The 20,553-nt window shown below is 37.3% G+C and overlaps 2 protein-coding genes and 1 pseudogene across 7 annotated transcripts in view; 1 reads left to right on the plus strand and 2 right to left on the minus strand.

Annotated features, from left to right (window-relative positions):
* RCAN2 (regulator of calcineurin 2) overlaps positions 1 to 20,553 on the minus strand; it is a 413,249-nt gene that overhangs the window by 367,088 nt on the left and 25,608 nt on the right. The window lies entirely within an intron of this gene.
* Positions 1 to 20,553, minus strand: part of CYP39A1 (cytochrome P450 family 39 subfamily A member 1) — an 88,083-nt gene that overhangs the window by 41,673 nt on the left and 25,857 nt on the right. For all 6 annotated transcript variants that reach the window (XM_025890781.2, XM_073905040.1, XM_025890785.2 and 3 more), the window contains 2 exons: positions 19,275 to 19,382; positions 14,810 to 14,900 (listed from right to left, as the gene is read on the minus strand). In XM_025890781.2, the coding sequence (XP_025746566.1) occupies positions 14,810 to 14,900; positions 19,275 to 19,382 (199 nt within the window). The remainder of the gene's footprint in view (positions 1 to 14,809; positions 14,901 to 19,274; positions 19,383 to 20,553) is intronic.
* On the plus strand, positions 12,085 to 12,184 carry LOC112838080 (U6 spliceosomal RNA; annotated as a pseudogene).

Raw genomic sequence — 20,553 nt, forward strand, 5'->3', positions numbered from 1 at the left:
TCCTTGTCCATGTAGTAGGGGGTGACTCTGGATTTACGGCATCTGAGGATATAGAATGGGAGTTTATTCGGGCACCTAAAATAATTAGGGAGTAAGGACGATTTTACACACCACACACACACACACACACACACACACACACGGAAGAAAAAGAAAAGAAAAAATAATGAGTTAATTAAAGAAAGAGTAGAAGAGATCCCTTGAGGTCAGTTATATCCTGTTGCCTCATTCACTTAACTCTCAGAAACCTCTGGAATATGAAGAAAGGACTGAGAGGAGGAGGTCCACTCAGAGAAGCTCCAGAGGTGAGAAAACATATGCAAAAGATATTTCTACCCTTCTTGAAAATACAAGGCTTGAGCTCCCATTTTACCAAGCAAACTGTGAGCTTATTGTGCTGAGACCCAGCAAAAATTTGATTTAAAAATCAGTATTCTATGTTATCTCTCCAATATTTCTTTGAGAAAAAAAAAGATGTAGTCTTTGGGTCTTTCTTTCTTACAAAATATTAACTTCATTCTATGCATGCACATTGTTACACATGTGCCTTATTGTATATGTTCTGTGAGATAAAACTCTGTAAGATATTAAATTAATAGAAAATCCAAGAGCGAGATGAGAACAGATGAAAGTTTATAAAGTACATGGTAGCCTACGAAGTTAAGTGCTTTTAGTTCACTGCAGTTTCCTATAAATTCTTGAAGGTATAGTCTCTCCAATGATTGCAGGTTTCTAGAATATTAATTCATTGCAAATGTTGATAGTTTTTTTTAAGAGAGAGAGAGAGAGAGAGAGAGAGAGAGAGAGAGAGAGGTGGGGGAGGGGCAGAGGAAGAGGGAGAGAGAGAATCCCAAACAGACTCCATGCCCAGCATAGAGACTGATGTGGGGCTCTACTCCCACAAAGGTGAGATCATGAGCTCAGCTGAAATCAAGAGTCAGACGCTCAAGCTAGTGAGCCACCCAGGTGCCCCGTAAACACTGATAGTTTAAACTTTCGCCTCAAGAATGTGAGACAGAATTTTAGAAATGGTTTTATTCCTATAATTTTTTTTAATCTTGAAAGATAAGATCATGAGTGTGCTTGTTGACAAAAGGTAAATAAATAAGGGTTATGCTCATCAATTGTTTTTCCTGTACCAACTATGTTCTCTTTTGTTATAACAGCTTTATAATACATTTTAGTATCTGGTAGGACAAATCTAGTCTTACTAATTTATATTTCCAGTCGTTTTTATTTTTATTTACATTTGTTTTTATTTACATTTTAAATAAAAAATGTATTTAAGTCATTTATTTAATTCTCCTCCACCTCAAATCCATCAAATTCTCATTAAAATTGATTAAATATGTATTAACTTGAAAAGAGTTGGCATTTTCATGATATTAAACCTTTCTGTAGAGGAACATGTGTACTTTTTTCTTTATTTAGGTTGTTTGGTTTAAAATTATATTTTTATAAAATGTCATAACTCCTCTATATAGGTCATGTCCTAACCCAATTTCTTTGTACAAGACAAATACCAGTTAAATGAATAGGAAGGACAGATGTAAAATGAAAAGGAAGGCTTTAAAAAAAAAGGCAGTTTAAGGCATTGGTAGTGGATACAGATGAGAAAGCAAAGAAGCAGCTGAGAGGCTGTCCACAAATTCTGGGAATGTGAGCACTAGGGGCTTTGGGGGCATTACTGGAGGCTGGCAAACCACAGTTCACTCTCCCTTCCAGCCTCCAGCTTCTTCCAAACCCTCAGTGATTTTGGAACTTCCAGCTCTGGTTCTTCTGATTTTTGTAGGGGTAGACATGACTTTTTGGCATCTGAAGGAATTAAGATAAAATTTTATTATCAAAGAGGCATGTTCCTATCATTGGGAAAGCCAGTCTTTGGACTCCTACTCAGCTGCATAAGAATGGGCCTTGGGCCCCGGAGCACTCCTCACCAGGAAATACAGAGCCCACACGGCCTGTGCTGGTCTTACCACCTTGTGTGGGAATATCCTTCCTTGTTTCAGGCATAGTGAATGCTCCTTTGTCTCTGCTTAAAGTGTGTGCAATATATGGTATCTGGCCAACCACACTGTTTTATCTGTCCTTCCAAGGGGAGAGGGCACAGAGTCCCTTCCATTGAGGCACAAGAGGTTAGGTAAGCTAGGGGGACTGACACCCACTACCGAAGCTGAGTTTGCTGTCTCTTCTCTATGTATGGAAATGCTGTTCTATCTAGTACTTCACTGCCTTGTGTTTTTCCTAAAGACTCTGATACCAAGCTGCAATGGGCAGAAGTGCTTAGAATCCTCCTCTGGGGTTGATAACCAGTGCACGGTACTTGGGCTGACATCTACTGAAACATTAGAAGCAATAACCTTTTGGAAGTAGCTTCTGCTCAGTGACTTCAGTTTGGCATTCATAACCATAGACTGACTCTCTTTGAAGGAGGTAGTGATAGCTATGGACTGAGAAAGATAGCAAGGAGGGGCCTCTGAGTGGCTCAGTTGGTTAAGCATCTGACTCTTGATCTCAGCTCAGGTCATGATCTCAGGGTCATGAGATTGAGCCCCACATCAGGCTCCACACTCTGTGGGGAGTCTGCTTGTCCCTCTCCCTCTGTTCTTCCCCACTGCTTGCACTCTCTAAAATAAATAAATAAAATCTTAAAAAAAAAAAAAGGCACCAAGGAATGCTATGTTGCTTAGAACAATGTTATTATTACTGATGGAAGATCAGGAGTTGATAACCCACAAACCAACCCCTCCCACCCTTTCTTTCAATACATACACATATAAAATATTCCAAATCTCATTCTATCATTTCAAAAGAAGTTTAATGCCACTATACCAAGTCAACCATATAAGATTCTCCTCTGAAAAAATAATACTTTGTGTTATTTTCAGAAATATTTCTTTCATATATTGAAAAGAGGTTATTGGTTTCCCTATTTACTGAAATATGAAATGAAGGCTGCTTTACAATTACAGCAACTTTTTCAAGGAATAAAGGACATAGTCCAATTGATAATAAATATAAGGGAGAGAGATTGACTACAGAAGACAACAGTAGGCAGATAATAAAATGTTAAATATATTTTGACCTAGAAATATCCTTTATTTATAAGCTCTACATAGTGATTCTGAATTTTTAGATGGTGTTATTTGGACCTGTCAACCCAACCTCAAGGCTTTTACCTCAGTATTTTCTAAAGGGGAAGAAAGATTATACAAACGCCTGAATAATTCCCTAACAGAACACACTGAAAAAAGAGCTGTGTCAGAACGAAAAATGTAGAGGATAAATAAAGCAGATGAATGTGCCCACTGAGTGAGATAACAGAAGACTTAATAAAATGAGAAGCGCCAGAGAAGGACCCGTCTCCAAGCTTGTAAATTTGAACAGGATATCAAATGATCTACAGCTATCCGAGGGATCTCTTTCAGCCTGTTGAAGCTAGGCAATAAAAGAGAGAGTGACTTCACACACAATCTCCCAAGTTAGAGTATCAGAAGACACATATCAGGTATGAAAGGCAAAAAATGCTGGCAGAAACATAGCCACTTGGGAAATCTCTCGAGGAACAGAAATCTTACAGGCAAGTTTCACCCTGGCCTTCATGGCTCAGGAAATGGATTCGAAAGTGACAAGTTGTACGTTCTAAAGGGACACCATCTTGTCTGTAAGGTAAAGGGAAAAAGAAGATGAGAAAATTATATATTTAGAGTGGAATGGAACAGTTCCAGATGGAATGTCCTGCATTAATAAATACTTTCTTAGGTAATCGATGTAAGGTCTTCAAGGTTGATGAATGAAAAGTAGTTTTTGAGAAGCTCCAGCATACCTGAATGTTTGCTGGGTCCATTCCGTATTTAAAAAGCTGGGCTAGCAAAGGAAAACAAGGCTATGCAAGAAATTTCCCGTATGATGTTACAACCTCCCAAACCTCCATATTAAGTTCATATTGTCAAGCAACCAGAGGGAGTGGAGAGAAATTTTTTAATAACTTTCCTCTGTTCATGACTCCACTGAAGTGCCCTTGCCTCTACTATTTGACCACTTTTCTCAATATTTTGGGCAACAAAGGGCTAAGAATCGATCACAGACACAACTTTGGCTATCAGCCATTGAACCCTGGCAGGTTGCAGAGGGATAACGTGAGTGAGCTTCTTCAGTTAGCGGAGGGACTTAGGTCTTTGATATGCCATGATGGAGTCCTCCCAAGAATGTTGTTACTGGTTGGCAAGATGGTATTGAGACACATTCAAGTGGAGGGAAGTTGTATACAAATTATAATATAGGTAAGAAGTGACTATAGGTAAGGTTTCAAGAATAAATGAAAATGTTTAAATGCAATGAAGTAAAACTGATGAACTAATTAAAATAATACAAACAACATGGACTTTGCTTAGGACATCACCATATGTTCTGAACTTCATTTATCACTCTGCTAGTTTTTATACTTGTTTATAATTAGGAGCAGAGACAGAATCTTTTCTCACCAGTGTATGGTGAGTATAGCCATGTTAGTCAATGTCACCAAGTAATAGCATCTGGCTACTTGGACAGTGTCAATGTCAGTACATCTCCAGTCAGGACTGCTGCTAAATCAGAACACAAGGGAACCAAAAAAACAATGGTTGGCAATGAGTAAATTTTCTCCTGTATCCAAAGTCACACTATTAGTGAGTGGCCGGACTGAAACTCATGAATCAAGTTCCTGACTCTAATCCAATGGAAATCTGGTAATGTACCTTTTATGATGCATAAATGGATGACTCTATAGAAAACAGGGATCATTTCTATGTAGATGCAATTTCTACTAACTAATCTGGTTCCTTGTATATTAACATAAGAATTTTATGAATTTTTCCTTTAAATAAACACACAGTAAAACTGCATGAAAAAAGGTATTAATGCTCCCTTACATTAAAAAGAATAGGTAGAAAGGGCCAATACAACCAGCTAAAAACTTCAACTGCATTTTTATTTGTTTTGTTTTTAAGATGGAATGACCCTCTCCTGGTGGGCAGACATTCACCATGGGGGTCCAGAATTAGAAAGGAAAATTGCTTTATAATTGTCTGAACAGGACCCAAATGTTAATGCCTGAGATTGCTTTTGGTCAGTTGCTCATAAATATGAGTATTTATGTTGTGTTTGTTAATCTTTTATGACCCAGCAGTCCTTTAGTAGTTATCTTGAAAATACAAAGTATAACGAAGCTAAACATGCAAGAAGCATCTAAATATGTATTCCTACACCTTAAGTAAAATAAAAAAGAGAAGTAAACCATCATGGTAGGTTAATGGAATGACACTTAAATTAAAATGCAAATACTTAAATAAAGCCAAACATGGCATAATATGTAATTTAATGTTAAAGTAAAAATATGAGTAACTTAATTTTCTTCTTAGAACAGTTCTACGGGTACAACATTCACTATATTGAGAATAGATAAAACCCTATAGGAAGAAGAAGAGATTCAGAAAAAAAAACGTTTCCTTTCTTTATCAAACACATATAACAAGTTTTTTCGAACTGTAAGTGCATGAATTTTTAAATAAACAGAATAAAGAAGGTGAGCATTTGTCTTTGGTCAATACAAAGGTGTGTCAGTTAATTATCGCACTGTTTTTTAAAATTCATAGTTCATACAAGCATGCCGTTTCCTGAGAAAGGTGAGAAGACTTAACTATGCTTTGTCTGCTTTCATGGAATCTGTTAGCAAGGGGTCACCTCACCTGGGAACAGGTAAGGGATGCATGTAAATATGTACACAGAAATACAGATATAACAGTACCTAGTTATATTTATGAAATGTTTATATTAATAAAAACATATTTATATAGTAATATAATATACTTATTTCCTATACTCACGTAGCTATGTAAAGATATACATTACGTTACATACACATATTGATATGTGTTAGTTTTGGCTATGCACTATCTAAATGCTATGTTTCAACAGAGGCTTGCCTATCATCAAGTCAAAAAATGCCAGATGCTTGCTTTCTTTGCCACCCTTGAAGTGAGGATGTCACCATGAAGAAAAGACCTTACCAATCAGACTGACCAACCCAAGCTTTGCATCAAGAGTTAGTGACCTAAAGAAGTGGAGACTGAAAGAGCGCTCTGTGGCAGCAACTGCAATTTTTGCAGGATCAAGTTCCTGAGGACCCAGCGTCATTAGTGTCTTGGGCCAGTGGCCACAATGTGCTTGGCATTTAGTGGCAGCGTTGCGCTTGCCACACGGCTCTGCAGCCTGATTTGGAGCCTGATTTCAGGCTGTGTATCCTCCAAGCCTAGGTGTCCGGCCCTCCTAGACATTCTGTGAACTCATAATCTTGGAATACATTTGGCTTTTCACTAAATCAGCTCTAGTTAGTTCTGCAGCTGCCTCTGAGAAACCTTGCTGGTAAATTACAGAAGGAGTAACCAGAGTGACTAATGTGGAGAAAAAAGAAGAAATGATAAAGTTCTATTACCAGGGCAAGTGCATGGAGCCACAGGAGGAGAAGGCGAGTGATCTCCAGCGGTGCTACGAGGGGCTCGATGAGGAAGAGAAGACACATCCACCTGGATTTTCTGCTACAATCACCTTGCAGTGAACTTTTTTTTTTTTTTTTTTTTTTTTTACAAAGGGAGAGAGAGAGAGGACAGCGGGGTGGGCGGGGAAGGGGCAGAGTGAGAATCTTAAGCAGGCTCCACGCCCAGCACAGGGCCCAACGCTTGATTTCACAACCCTGAGGTCATGACCTGAGCCAAAATCAAGAGTCAAACACTTAACCCACTGAGCCACCCAGGTGTCTCGCAGTGAACTTTTTCCATCTGAAATATCCATCCATGGGGACAGAAGGTCAGTGAAAATGGAAGTCTGGAAGCCACGATTCTAGCAGGTTCTTGTGAGGATGGAAACTAGGAAGGACGAGGCATATGGTTGTCAAGAAAAGGGGAAGATGTCTGCTGCAGTGAAAGCCATGACATCCTCTCTTTATATATTCCTAATACAGTAAATCAGGTTATTTCTCATTTGTTAGAAATATGCTCACATTCCTCTCTGGACAAAATGCCACGAAAATGCCACAGATAATGTTGATCCAAGAGAATTGTGAGAACACAGTGAGGCCACACCTGCAGCCTCTGACCCCAACAAGCTCTTCCTTTGCATACTGGTTTGTCTAACTCCTAACTGTCGTCAAGGCCTCTCCTGGATCTCATCTGCCATTAAGACCCATGCTGATCCAGCTACTGAATGCTCCCACCTGTTCCCCTGCTCTGCTCTGATTTCTTTCTACACAGTATTTGTCCCCATCTAATATCTTCAGGGCTTACTTATGCATTACATTGGTTTATTGTCTGTCTCCCCTACCAGAATGTAAGCACTAAAGGGAAAGTAATTGTTGTTTTTCTCGGACACCCCAAACTCCTAAAATAGTTGTTGGCATGTAATAGGAGCTCAATAAATATTTGTTCAATGAATGAATGGATAAGGCTGGGGTGAAATAAGAGGCAGGGTGACAGAGACAAGATTGTTGAGATGACAAAAAGTCTCCACGACCACATGAAGGCTTTAGATTTTATTCTGAGCGAGATGTGAAGTCATTAGATGTTACTGAGTACAGAGTACCTGTATCTGACAGATCAAGGGCAAAGAGCCAGTAGAGCAGCTGAACTTACCAAGGGATTAGTGATTAATGGGACAGAGCCTCAGAGGTCACTATCTAGGGATCCACATGTTCAGGTGGCCTTGGTCAGAAGAAGGCATAGGTACACAATATGTAAAGATGATTCTACACATAAACCACAAACCAGCTATCTTTTATGGTGTTTATTATCAGTCACCATTTTTTGGGTGGGGTAAATTACACTCTCCTGACAGTTATAATACATTTGTTTTAGAAATCACCTTGGTTATGAACATGGTGGTCATATTTTCTGACCCAAGAATGAAGTACATAGTTTAGAAAATACTTTTTCTAATCTACAAGTTTACTTACGTATGGTCTTCTAAAGGCATCAAAATTAAATCACATTTAGGGTTACATTTACACAAAATAGCACAGCGGAAAGAAAATGAAAAGAGTTTTAGAGGGTATTCAAGGGGCCACCTTAGTTAGATTATTACACTGATTGCAAAGGTGGATCAGACCATCAGGCTATGGTTTCAGGCTCAGAGGTATGTTACTCCAGGAATATATTCTGAATACACATGCAATGTAACTAGAGGTATGCTTTAGGAAGATTAATATGTTCACGACTTGGAATTAAGCTGGAAACTGGACCTCAGCATGTTAATTCAGACATTCCGAGTACAATTTTGAAATAAGTAGATTTGATAATTTGTATTATCAACTCCTGAGCCAGACCAACATGGGTTCAAATTGTAGTTCTATAACTTACTAGTTGTGTGGTCTTGGGTAAGCTACCTAATTGGCACACCATTTTCCTCATGTTTAAAATGCATATAAATAATGACATTTAGGAGAGATGATTCAAGGATTAAGGGAGTCAATAAGAAAAGCACTTGGAATAGGGCTTGGTACTTACTAAGAGCTAGCTAAGTGTTAGCTATTATTGTTGCTACTATTTCTACCTCTTAGGATAATATTAGACAGAAATATCTTCACGCTATATTTCTACTGCATTCAGTCTCTTTAAAGGGATGACCAACTGATATAAAATAATTCAATTATTGCTGTAAACACTCCAGAAAACTATGATATTTTATACATATATATATATACACATACATTTTATTTTAGAGAGACCAAGAGAAAACACGTATGTCTGCATGTGAGAGAGGGGAAGGGCAGAGGGAGACGGAGAGACCGAATCTCAAGTAGACTTCACGTTAGGTGTGGAGCCCAATGTGGGGCTTGATCTCACAGCCCTGAGATCATGACCTGAGTTGAAATCAAGAGTCAGATGCTTAACCGACTGAGCCATCCAAGCACCCGGAAAACTATATTTTGAAAAGCAACACTGACTAATATTTAGAAGTAGAAAAATTCAAAGTCAAAATAGTCACTAATTTCATGATATGGCAAGGTTATAAAATTTCATATAACTGATATGGTTATATCAGTTTTGGTCATGGCTACGATTCATAAAATGATTACAGTTTGAAAGACACTGTGCTGTCGATTTTATATTTTACCATATTCTCCTAGTAACTCCATGAGATGGGCATTCTTATTTTGCCATTTGCCCGAAGAGGAAAAAGGCTTAAAGAATTTGGCAACTTGAATAAGGAATTAACCAGTAGTAAGGATCTCAGACTGGATTTGAATGCAGGCATTCTGACCCCCATATCTGCCCTATGTTTTTGAGGTTATGACAGGCAACCAAAAAAATGTGTGGTGATCTACAAATTAAAATTTAAAACAAAATGACTAATTTCCAGGAATTATGCCCAAAAACTCCGTAACAAAGCAAAATATTCTTCATCAGATACTCAATAATTTGATAATGTATATTTCACCCAGGATCAAAGGGTAAAATAAAATCATAATCAAGAAGATGCTTTATAGAGTTCAAAACCCTAGAGACATGTTAGCATTCATTACCATTCTTGTGGATTCTTGGACTTGAGACTACTGAGTGTCTCAAAGCACAGATCAGATATTGGCTGAAACTAGGGTTCTATTAACTCAAAACTTAGGGGCAGAAACTTATCCAAAACTTCTTTACATAAAATACTCATTTCATATAAGCTGTCTAATGGGATAGGTGACAAAACTGCAAATGAAAGCTAAACTAAGACATTCATCTCTTAAAATATATTCTTGTATTTGTTAATTAAATTTGTTCAGAAAATACTGTTGAGTAATTTGGGTTCTAGGCAGCTGGGGATCCTATAGAGAACAAGATAAAAACATTGTTCCTGTTGTTGGAGAGACTATGTTCTGATGAAGGAGGCAGAAGATAGATAGATAGATAGATAGATAGATAATAGATAGATAGATAGATAAACAAAAAAGTCATTCTTATGAAGAAAACAGTGAGATGAGTCAGAGAATCACTGAGCACAGAGTTAGGGAAAGTGACTTCAGACAGGGCAACCCTAAAAGACCTATCTGAGGAAATGACATTCAAGCTGACTGAAAGATGAATAAAAACAAGGAAAAGGGTTCCAAGTACAGAAAACCTACAGAATTCATCAACAAGTGCACATCTCCAAAGAAACAACGTAAATGTTCCTTTCTCTCTCCTAACATCTTCTGTAAACTTCCAAATCTGTTTTCGTTTTTATAAAATGCACTTCATTCATGAACTTCCTTGAGAGCATGCACCATACACTCATCTTCATAGCCCTGATATTTCATACAATGCCTTGACATTGTATGTCAAAAAGTACTCAAAAAGATATTTGAAGGCCACCAGATAAATAGATGAATGAAGGGTTAACAATGAATCTGGAAGGTTTCCTAAAAGAAATTTTAAAACTTACAGTTCAGGGTAATGTCAGCAAAAATGGCAGACTAAGGACTTCAGAGTCCCTCTTTAAAATCAATGAAAAATCTGATAAAATTTGTCAGAATCAACTTTCTCAGAACTTTGGAAATTAACCAAAGGCTTGCAGCAACCCAGGGAGTGTTTATTCAAGAAAAATGGCTAAATCTTCGTAAGAAGAACAAGCTTAATGACACTTTAACTTGCCCTATTCCCATCCCTCTCTCCATAGCTCCACCGTAGCCTTGAAAACCAATAGCCTACAACCACAGTGCAAACCAGCAGCCCAGCAGTTACCAGAGGGGTCAGAATAAGATGGGAACTCTTTCAAGACCTCATTCCTAGAGAGTTCTCATTATGTGACCTGTCTGGCAGGTCCCAGAAGGTCCCACTTACAAGACTATCTTTATCTGACCTGACTTGGAACTCACACAGTGGAATTTACCCCAGGGGTATTGGTTGGAAACCTTTAAGGATAATTAACTTTGCAGTTACTGGAGGCAATAGATAACAGTCTGGACAAACAACAGGCAAACCAAAAAGATTAAAATGAAGAGCTAGGGAATGAGACGTCCCTGAGGCTTTAAAAGGTCCAGTGTATTCCTGGGAATTTAAAAATGCATGCGCTTGTGTAGGACTGCACAAATGCCCAAGGCCTCATTCAGGCTCAGGAAACACCCGAGAAGGCTCTATTGTCTACCTATGGCTGACCTTGGGTTTCTGTGCAAGTGGGAAGTGAAAGTTAAGGCAGTGTTACCAACTGCTTAGTTGAGTGTTGAAGGCATGCTCCAACATGCAAACAAAATCCTAAACATGCAAACATGGGAGTCTTATTGGTTCTTAGTGTAAAGAAATCTTTGTCCAACTATTAGCTGAATACTAAACTAACCAAGCAGAAACATATGTGGCCACACATGATAATAATACAAAATACAATGTAATAATACAAAATTTCCAGAATTAGTTAATGAAGTCAATAAACACACAAACAAGGCTATGACAAGCAGCAACAGCAATAAACCATGAGGAAACAGGAGAATCTGATTTCCAGAGTTGCTACATTGTATTATTTAAAATGTCCAGTTTTCAAAAAAAATGCAAGACATGCAATGAGAAATATGCAATAATACATGGAACAAGAAAACATAGACTATACACAGGGGAAAAAAGCAATCAGTAGAAACTATCCTTGAAAAAACCCAGATGTTGGACTTATAAAAAAAAAAAGACTTTAAATAAGAGATTTTAAATATGGTCAAAGACTTTAAGAAAAATTGTGTTTAAAGAACAAAATAAAGAATATTCATAAGGAGATATAAATTATAAATAATAAAGATGAGGACAGAGAAAAATGAAATAGTGAATAGAAAAGTGATACAAGAAAATAAAATCAAACAAAATCAACAAAACCAAGAGCTAGTTCTTTGAAAACAAAACGGACAATCCTTTAGCTAGGGAAAAAGGAAAGGAAAAAAGAGAGAGGACACAATTATTAAAAACAAGGGTGAGGGAGATACTTTTCTAGTGATTTTACAGAAATAAAAAAGATTGTGGGCAATAATATGAAGTTATATGTACCAAGTTAAATAACTTAGATGAAATGGACAAATTCCTTAAAAAGACACAAACTACAAAACTGACCCAAGAAAAAATAGTGTTACTAAATGTGTGAAACAATACAGAGAAGTTTAGCATGGCCCCTGTATAAGGATAACATGCAAATTCATGCAGTGTCCCTATTTTTCTGGGTCTGTAATGTACAGCAAGGACAACCAGTTAGCAACACTGTATTATGCATTTGAAAGTTGATAAGAAAGTAGATCTTAAAAGTTTGCGCCCCAAGAAAAAAATTATAGCTTTGTGATAATGGATGTTACTAAACTGATTGTGGTGATCATTTCACTGTATATATATGCATATGGCAAATCATTACATTGTACACCTAAAATTGATACGGTGTTATGTGTCAGTTATATTTTAATAAAAAAGAAGAAATATATACCCTGAATAGACTTGTAACAAGTAGAGTGATTGAATTAATAAAAAATTTCTCACAAAGAAAATCTCAGCACCAGATCACTTCACTGGTAAATCTTTCCTATAGTTAAAGAATAATTAACATCAATCCTTCACAAACTCTTCCAAAAAATATGAGGAGTGAATACTTCTGAAGTCATTCTATAAAGCCAGAATTATCCTGATACGCAACCCTGACAAATACAAGAAAAGAAAACCACAGATCAATATCCCTTATTAATATAGATGTAAAATTCCTAAAATTCCTTAATAAAACACTAGCAAACTGAATCCAGCAACATAAAAATGATATATGCTATATGGATATAAATACCTATACGTAATATGGATATTTTATATCCATAAAAATTGTATGTATTATACCACATGACTAAGTAGGATTTATCCCAGGAATGCAAGGGAGATTCAACAGGTGAAAATCAATTAATGTATAACATCATGGTACAAAATAAAACATTATGCTAAGTGAAAAAAGCCAGACACAAAGGACCAATGATTCAATAGCAGCTTGTACCCTGAAACTTATAAGAAAGTTGAGCAACATGCCTGAGGCCATAGAGATGTGAAGAGGTGTCCAAGTCACTAAAGCCATCTCCAAGAAAGAAATGGTCATCTTGTAATAGTGAAGAACTAAGAATGGAGAACTGCTGTATTGAGTCAGATTCTTGTTCCATGCACTCTAATGTGCTTTCTTTGACAGGATCCTTTGTATGGACACTTCTTGAATATCAACCTCCAAGAGTGAGTGAGTAATTTCCTCTCACATCCAAATTCCTGAGCTGCTACTACATCTTATACATGAACTGATCTGAATTGCTTCCGTATAAACACAGCAAAAAACATTTGATATTTTATGTAAATTGTTTTCAAGTTTGCAAGAGTCTTAAAAACTGAAAGCTTTGATATATATGTAGCTAATACACTGGTATCGCTATTTGAAGGAGCCTTTGTCTGTCAGTGGAGAACAATGGGTTCTAAAAATAAACCAGAATGTAGAAAAAGAATAAAGGTTTTGTCTTTCTCCATTGGACTGTGTTCGAGTTCAAGATTCAGCTATTGTAGACACTTAGATGAATGTAATACTTCTGTTGTAGCCTTTGGGTCAGAGAGGCTCCCAGCATTATCTCCACCGTCCCATAACTACTTCTTGATTTCCTAAAGACCAGGATTTGGGAGAACCCTAAATGAGGAGAAGACTCTAGTAAGGAAATGCTGAAGTTGGAAATGTGACGGTCAAGGACACATTCCCTTTTATTGTTTGTGGACATAAAGGCATGCGTATTTCCATTAACTTTGTAGAGGTAAGCTCCATAAAGGCAAGTAGTTTTCTCTTGTACTCACTAACTTTTATCTCCAGAATCTAACTTGTTAGCATGGTTTATACTCAGTGATTCTAATCCTCACTATTTCTAGGAGATAAGACTCAAGGCTCAAGAGACAGCGTGGCTTAGATAGTCATGTTGAGCAAGCCAATTTGCTTTCTGGCTTTAATTCAATTAAGAAGCAGTAGAAAATAAAGAATAAAATATCAAATAAAATATTTTCAGCAATCATGAAGCGGGGGGGGGGTGCTGTTAATTGGCATCCTACCTTTGTCCTATTATATTGTTTTTTTTTCCAAGTCATTTATTATTCTTTTTATATCAGAATACATAATTTGACATATTAAGGTTTTTCTAAAAGATACTACTTCCAAACAGGTCAAATTATGGATCAAATAAACAAGTAGTTGAACGCTCTCTCCATTCAAGCTTATTTCTGCTTTTTTTAAAACAGATGATGATAGAAGAGTCCAAATCTGAACTAAAAACTACAAGGTGTCAATCCCCATCTACAGTTCTAACCCCCCAAATCTCTAACTTTTAAAACAGTTCCTTTGGTGACAAAACCTTACTTGACATCTTTGTTATGTAATACATGCACTGTATTACTTTTTACAAAATCTAGAAAATCCTGAATTCCAAAAATAATTGAGGGGTCAAGAGATTTGAAGAAAAAGCCTGTGTGTGTGTGTATGTGTGTGTGTATGTGTGTGTGTGTGTGTGTATTTACATTTAAGTAGCGAAATTAGGGAAATAAACAATCTCTCCAGCATTTTCATGATTTGGAAAGTAAGGGGGTTAGACTAGATGCCCTCTAAAATCACCTGGGCAGTAATTAAATTCTAGGAATCTTCCTGATCAGTTTATATCCTGAAACACACAACAACTTGTGTTCAATTTTGGATTATGCTCAATTTCTATAAAATTCTGGGCATTTAGTTTTGCCCATAACATGTGACAAGCGCACATTAAATATCTCTGCAACTAGGTAAGTTCATTCAGGTTTAGTACCTGCTGTCCCAAACACAGAAGATATACCTTCCAGAATGGTCTCGTGGACAGTGGGATGAGAGAGGACAAATCCAAGTGTCCAAAATGCAACCTTAATAAAACAAAACAAAACAAAAAACATGTATCACACAATACAACCTTCTTTGAAAGTGAATAAAAGCATACTTAGTATTCGCCATAAACATTAAAAGAAACCAGGAAAATGTTTAAATTAAACTTAAAAGCATGCTAGTAAGGAGCAGTTTTGGAAACAACTAGATTTTATGAATAAGAGAGATGTTATAGACCTCTGAGAGGTCAAATCTATACTTTTATTCTGTCACTATAGTTTAATTCTGTTGTTTATATAGATTAAACTATCTTTACTACAAAACGAAGCAGGATTCTTTTTACTAATACACATTATAAAATATTATATATGCATACATTAAATATTCAGAAACAGCAAATTATGACACTTAAAATGTTAATCCAAATGAAAATATTTTTTAAAATTTAATTTTCACGAAATAGAAATGAATGAGCAAATCATATATTCCACAAATAAAATATGGTAATTTTCAATAAGTGCAGAAAAATATACCTCAAATCCCATAAACTATGAGAGTACTCAATATCAAAAATAATGGTCCTTTCACACCTGAATGTTACTCAACATAGCATGCTTGTAAATTCTCTCTCTAGACCAAAGAAAATTATTTCACATCTTTCCTCATTGTGGTATTACAAGGTTAAAATTATACTGCCATATATTTCAAAAATTAACTTTCCACTAACTCGGGTAGATGTTTTTGTTTCTATTTTTAGATTACACACTAGAGGAAACCTGTATAAAATCAATAAAAGAAGTTTGGGTTTTCCTTGCCTCTTTTCTGTAAACACGTATTGTAAAAGAAATTTCATCTAGGAAAATCAGTCCTGAAAGACTCAGATACTACTTCATATTTGAAACACTTAAGTCTTTTTGTTTCTTTTGTGAGGTAACTTTAAGTACCTTTACATAATCCCAATACTCCCCTCTGTGGCCAAAAAGGGAAGAGCAACTGTCTAAAGGGAAGCAGTCAAGTAAGCCAAATTCAATACTCCTCATGGTTTTCCGCCCTGGGGCATGAAACCCACTGGTGCCAAGGTAAATACGGTACCAGAGAACCAAGGCCACCACCATCTGGAGAGCCTCTTTCCGCGGCATGATTCAGATTACCGAAGACTTACCCTAGACATCATCCAGTCCATTTTACAGTAGAAGAAACATGCTCAGAGAGCTCTCTTCTCTTGTCCCCACTCGGGCCCCTGCTACTATTATCTACGGATGGAAGTGCTGAATTACTGGATTTAATTAATAACCACTCCATACTCAATTCGTCTCATTTAAAGGGTCAGAGTTCACACTGGGGGAAAAATAGCTTAGTGATAGCACACAGATTCTCAGTTACACAAAAGAGGGGTTCAGAGTTATACTAAATAGTGCTTAGAGTTTTAGAGATTCACAAAAATTGGGTAATACTTATTTTATAATGAATACAAGGAATTCAGCTAAATTATAAATGGCTGTACGAAGGTGCTATTTATCATTTTTAAATTTGGTAAAAAACTCAATTACATATTTTTAAAAAGAAGAGTCACATAAAAGACAGGTATGAGTAAATAAGAAATTTACATATATTACTGAAACAAACAAGAATAAGTGACCTTGGGATCTTTGCGCACTCCCAGTTAAAAATTGCTCCCCAAAGTAGCAATTAGTATTTTGCCAAAGGGGTCAGGTCTATGAGGGCTGCTCAAAAAGGAGAAGGGCCACCTGACTCACTGAACTTCACAAGCAGCTGCTGCAATGTTTTGGAGTAAGAATAAAGTGAAAGGGACAAGGTGGAAAGCCCTGCCCAGTAAGAGAAGATGAAATGGGTATGTTCTTCAGCATCATTTATTCCTCCATTCAAAAGAGATTTAACAAATACTCATGGAGTCTCTATAAGAGGTCAGACAGTCTTCTACAATCATGGTAAACACAAACATGTAGAAGATACCATTCTTGCCCAAAGAACTTTCACATCTAGTTGGGGATATGAAATAAAAATCAGGAGAAAAAAGAGCTAAGTGTACCAGCAATGGGTGGGACAGACAACATAGGCTGTGGGAGTTGAGGGTGAGGCAGGGTGGGATGGGGGGTCGTGGAGTTAGGGTTCAGAAAGAGCTTGGGAGAAGCGATAACAAAGATAAAACGTCAGCAGTACAATTCGTTTTGGAAAAATGTTCCTAAAAATTTCATTTGGCAGGAATTTCTTGTAAGTTGGAAATGGTTTTCCCATACAAGTGATTTCACTAATTATGGCTAATATTTTGGGCCAGTCTACCGAGGTTCACCTCGACAACAATGGAGCCTTCTAGTGATCTGTCCTGTCCCAAGACTACCTCAAGCCCTAACTCTGAGTTCCACAGGCTTTGAGGCAGAGCCCAGAATGGGAGAGAAGAGAACCTGACCTGGGCACCAAGAAAGGCCAGGCCCCAACACCTGTCCGATGGCGGGGCTTTTTGGGGCTCTCTAAGTGTTGATGGGAGATCACAGAAGCCAGACAGCAGTGGCCACTCCCACCCTGGGGCATTTGAGTGGTCCAGTTTTGGAAGTCAGGGCAGTTTATTAATGGGCCATTGAAAGTAATGATTGAAATGATGGCCTTACTTTTTATAAAGGAAGAAAGCTAACATTCATTGAGCACCTTCTTTCTTCAAGGGACTGTCAGCCACTTTCCATATCTTAAAAATAATAATGCTCATGACCATCCTATGAGGTAAATAACATTCATCCTATTTTATAGATAAGAACACTGAGGCTCAGAGAGGTTAAACACTTGGCTCGCTGTCACCCAGCACTGGGATTTGACTTTGGGCCTGACTCTAAAGCCTTTCCAGTGTCTCTGCCTGCACAGCAGCTGCCTCTTGGAGGTGCCAACAACAGCCAGCAAGATGGAACTCTCACTAATCATCAGACACTTTCTTTCTGAAATTCATTATTTAAATCCTTTCAGGCCAGTGCCAGGAACAAATTCCAAAGAAGTGACTTCCCCTGAGTCAGATCAATGAGGCTTTGTGTCCCTTTCTTCTGGAGGATCTCTCTAATGAGATCTTGAAAATTAATCCTGTGACAGGAGTGGCTGTTTGGTTGCTGCTTTGGGAGCTGTTCTGATGTTCGCCTTTTAATTTTGCTATAGCTTAATCAGTATTCAAGAAAACAATGCAAAGAGAAATCAGGGCATAATATCAGAGGTACATAGAGAAGGGGAAAGGATTAGACGATTTTTATTTGCCCATGCCAGATGAACTACATATGGCAGAGAGGCCAGAATTTCTATTTCTGCTCTTTACCCAATCAGTTTTATAACACTGTTATGAAAAGAAACTAGACTATCAGTACTTAGAAAGCCTTCACTAAGAGGATGGAGAAATAAATCATACCTGAAATATCGCATTTCTATTTGTTAGAAGAAAAAAGAAAATGGCCACCTTTATCATTAGAGATGGGCTGAATATTCCTGTTCAGTAGAAAACAAATATGTAAAAAGGGTTACCCTTTAATTCCTCAAATAATATCAGTGCAGCTTAAGCTAATGTGAGATCCTCCCTGATGTGCATCAGACAAGAAGGGGCAGACATATTACATGGCTTTAATCTAGTTCATAATAGCTTTAGAAAGAAACAGTTACAAAGTCTCTGCTCTCTTTAGTATTGTGAGTTCCAAAGTCACCATCTCCATTCATGTGGAAGCTTACAGGACCAAGACGCCAAGAAACACAAACAGGAATGGTGTGCAGAAGGAGAATGGGTAGAGGGGAAGACAAAGAACTAATATTCACTTGGCACCAGTTGGGTTTATCTCACCGAATCCTCACAACCACCTTGTGGAGAAAGGAGGGTTACCATTTATTATGTACCCAAGTCCTAGGACCATATCAGGAGTTGTATTATCCCTTTGTCACCCATGAGGAAATGGAGGCTGAGGGTTTAAATTCTCTCCATGAGATTCTATAGCTCTGGTGGCGGTTATCTTGATTCAAGCCCAATTCTATCCCAGACTATCCATTTACCTACTCTCTCCCCAGTAAAATGTTGGAGTCAAGACTTACTCGTCTTTGCAGCATCAATACTAAGCATGTTGCCTGACAAAGATAGTACTCCATAAGCAGGTGTTGTCACAACTAACCCCAAGGTGCAAGCTTTTCCCTTAGCCTGCTACAGGCTTGCCTTGCAGAGGGCAGAATTCACTTGACATCTCTGCTCTGCCTCCTCTGTGATCTTATCAGATTTCATTAGGCATTCAGTTTTGTTTTTCTAGCTCACAACCAAATCCACTGTAGCCTTTTTCTTTCCCATGATCAAGAAGTGAAAAGACTGAAAAAAAGAAAGAATAATGAAGGAAAAAAACTGAAATTGCAGTAGACAGAAGTATAATCCTTACTTTACTAATACTTACAGGGACAGCATTGGACAGAGAAGCCCAAAGTAATAAGAGCCCATAATTGGGGCTCATTTCTTCCTTTCTTTCCGTCTCTACGATATCCAGCATAGCCTGTATTAATGTCTGTTAAAAGAAATACATTTTATCAAACCACAGCTATGTGACAAAGAATGATGTTAATAAACAAAGACCATGCATTTTTCCTTAATCTCAAATATATTATTTCTGCCATTCCTAGGTTTGCAGCTAAGGGATTTATACACTTACCGGTAGCATAGTAATTAGGAATAGGGACTCTAGAGCACAACTGCTTTACTGCATTGCTTCAAATCCTGGCTTTTTTTTTTTTTTCTTAAAGACTTTATTTTTTAGAGCAATTTTAAGTTTACAATAAAATTGAAAGTACAAAGAATTCCCATATAACCCTTACCCCCACACATGCATAGTCTTCCCTACTTATCAATACCATTCGCCAAAATGGTATTTTTTTTTTTTTTACCATGGATCAAGGACATTGACACATCACAATCACCTAAATTCCATAGTTTACCTTAGGGTTCACTCTTGGCATTGTAAAATCTATGGGTTGGGACAAATGCATGATGATATATATATCCACCATTATAATGTCATGCAAATTATTTTCACTGCCCTAAAAATTCTCTATGCTCTGCCAATGTATCTCTCCTCCCTCCCCAACAACCACTGATCTTTTTCCTTTCTCCACATCTTACCTTTTGCAGAATGTCATATAGCTGAAACCATACATTATATAGCCTTCTTAGATTGGTCTCTTTCACTTAGTAATATACATTTATGGTTCCTTCATGTCTTTTCATGGCTTGATGGCTCATTTCTTTTTAGTGCTGAATAATATTCCATTCCCTAGATGTACCACAGTTTATCTATTTACCTACTAAAGGGCGTCTTGATGGCTTCCAAGTTTTAGCAGTTATGAATAAAACTATTATAAACATCCATATGCAGGTTTTAGTGTGGACATAAGTTTTTAAGTCATTTGGGCAAGTATCAAGGAGCACAATTGCTAGATTTTATGGCAAGAGTATGCTCTGTTTTGTAAGAAACCACCAAAGTGTTTTCCAAAGTGTCTGCACCATTTTGCATTCCCATCAACAATGAAGGAGAGTTCCTGTTGCTCCATGTCCTCACCAGGAGGTGAGGTGTTGTCAGTGTTCCAGATTCTGACCATAATGAGCGTAGTGGTATCTCAAGGTTGTTTTCATTCGCCTTTCCCTGAAGACATGATGTGGAGCCTCTTTTCATGTGCTTCCAT

The sequence above is a fragment of the Callorhinus ursinus genome, unplaced genomic scaffold (assembly GCF_003265705.2).
Source record: "Callorhinus ursinus isolate GAN/ISIS: 27379988/994484 unplaced genomic scaffold, GSC_fseal_2.0 scaffold22, whole genome shotgun sequence".
In the NCBI taxonomy this organism is placed as follows: Eukaryota; Metazoa; Chordata; class Mammalia; order Carnivora; family Otariidae; genus Callorhinus; species Callorhinus ursinus.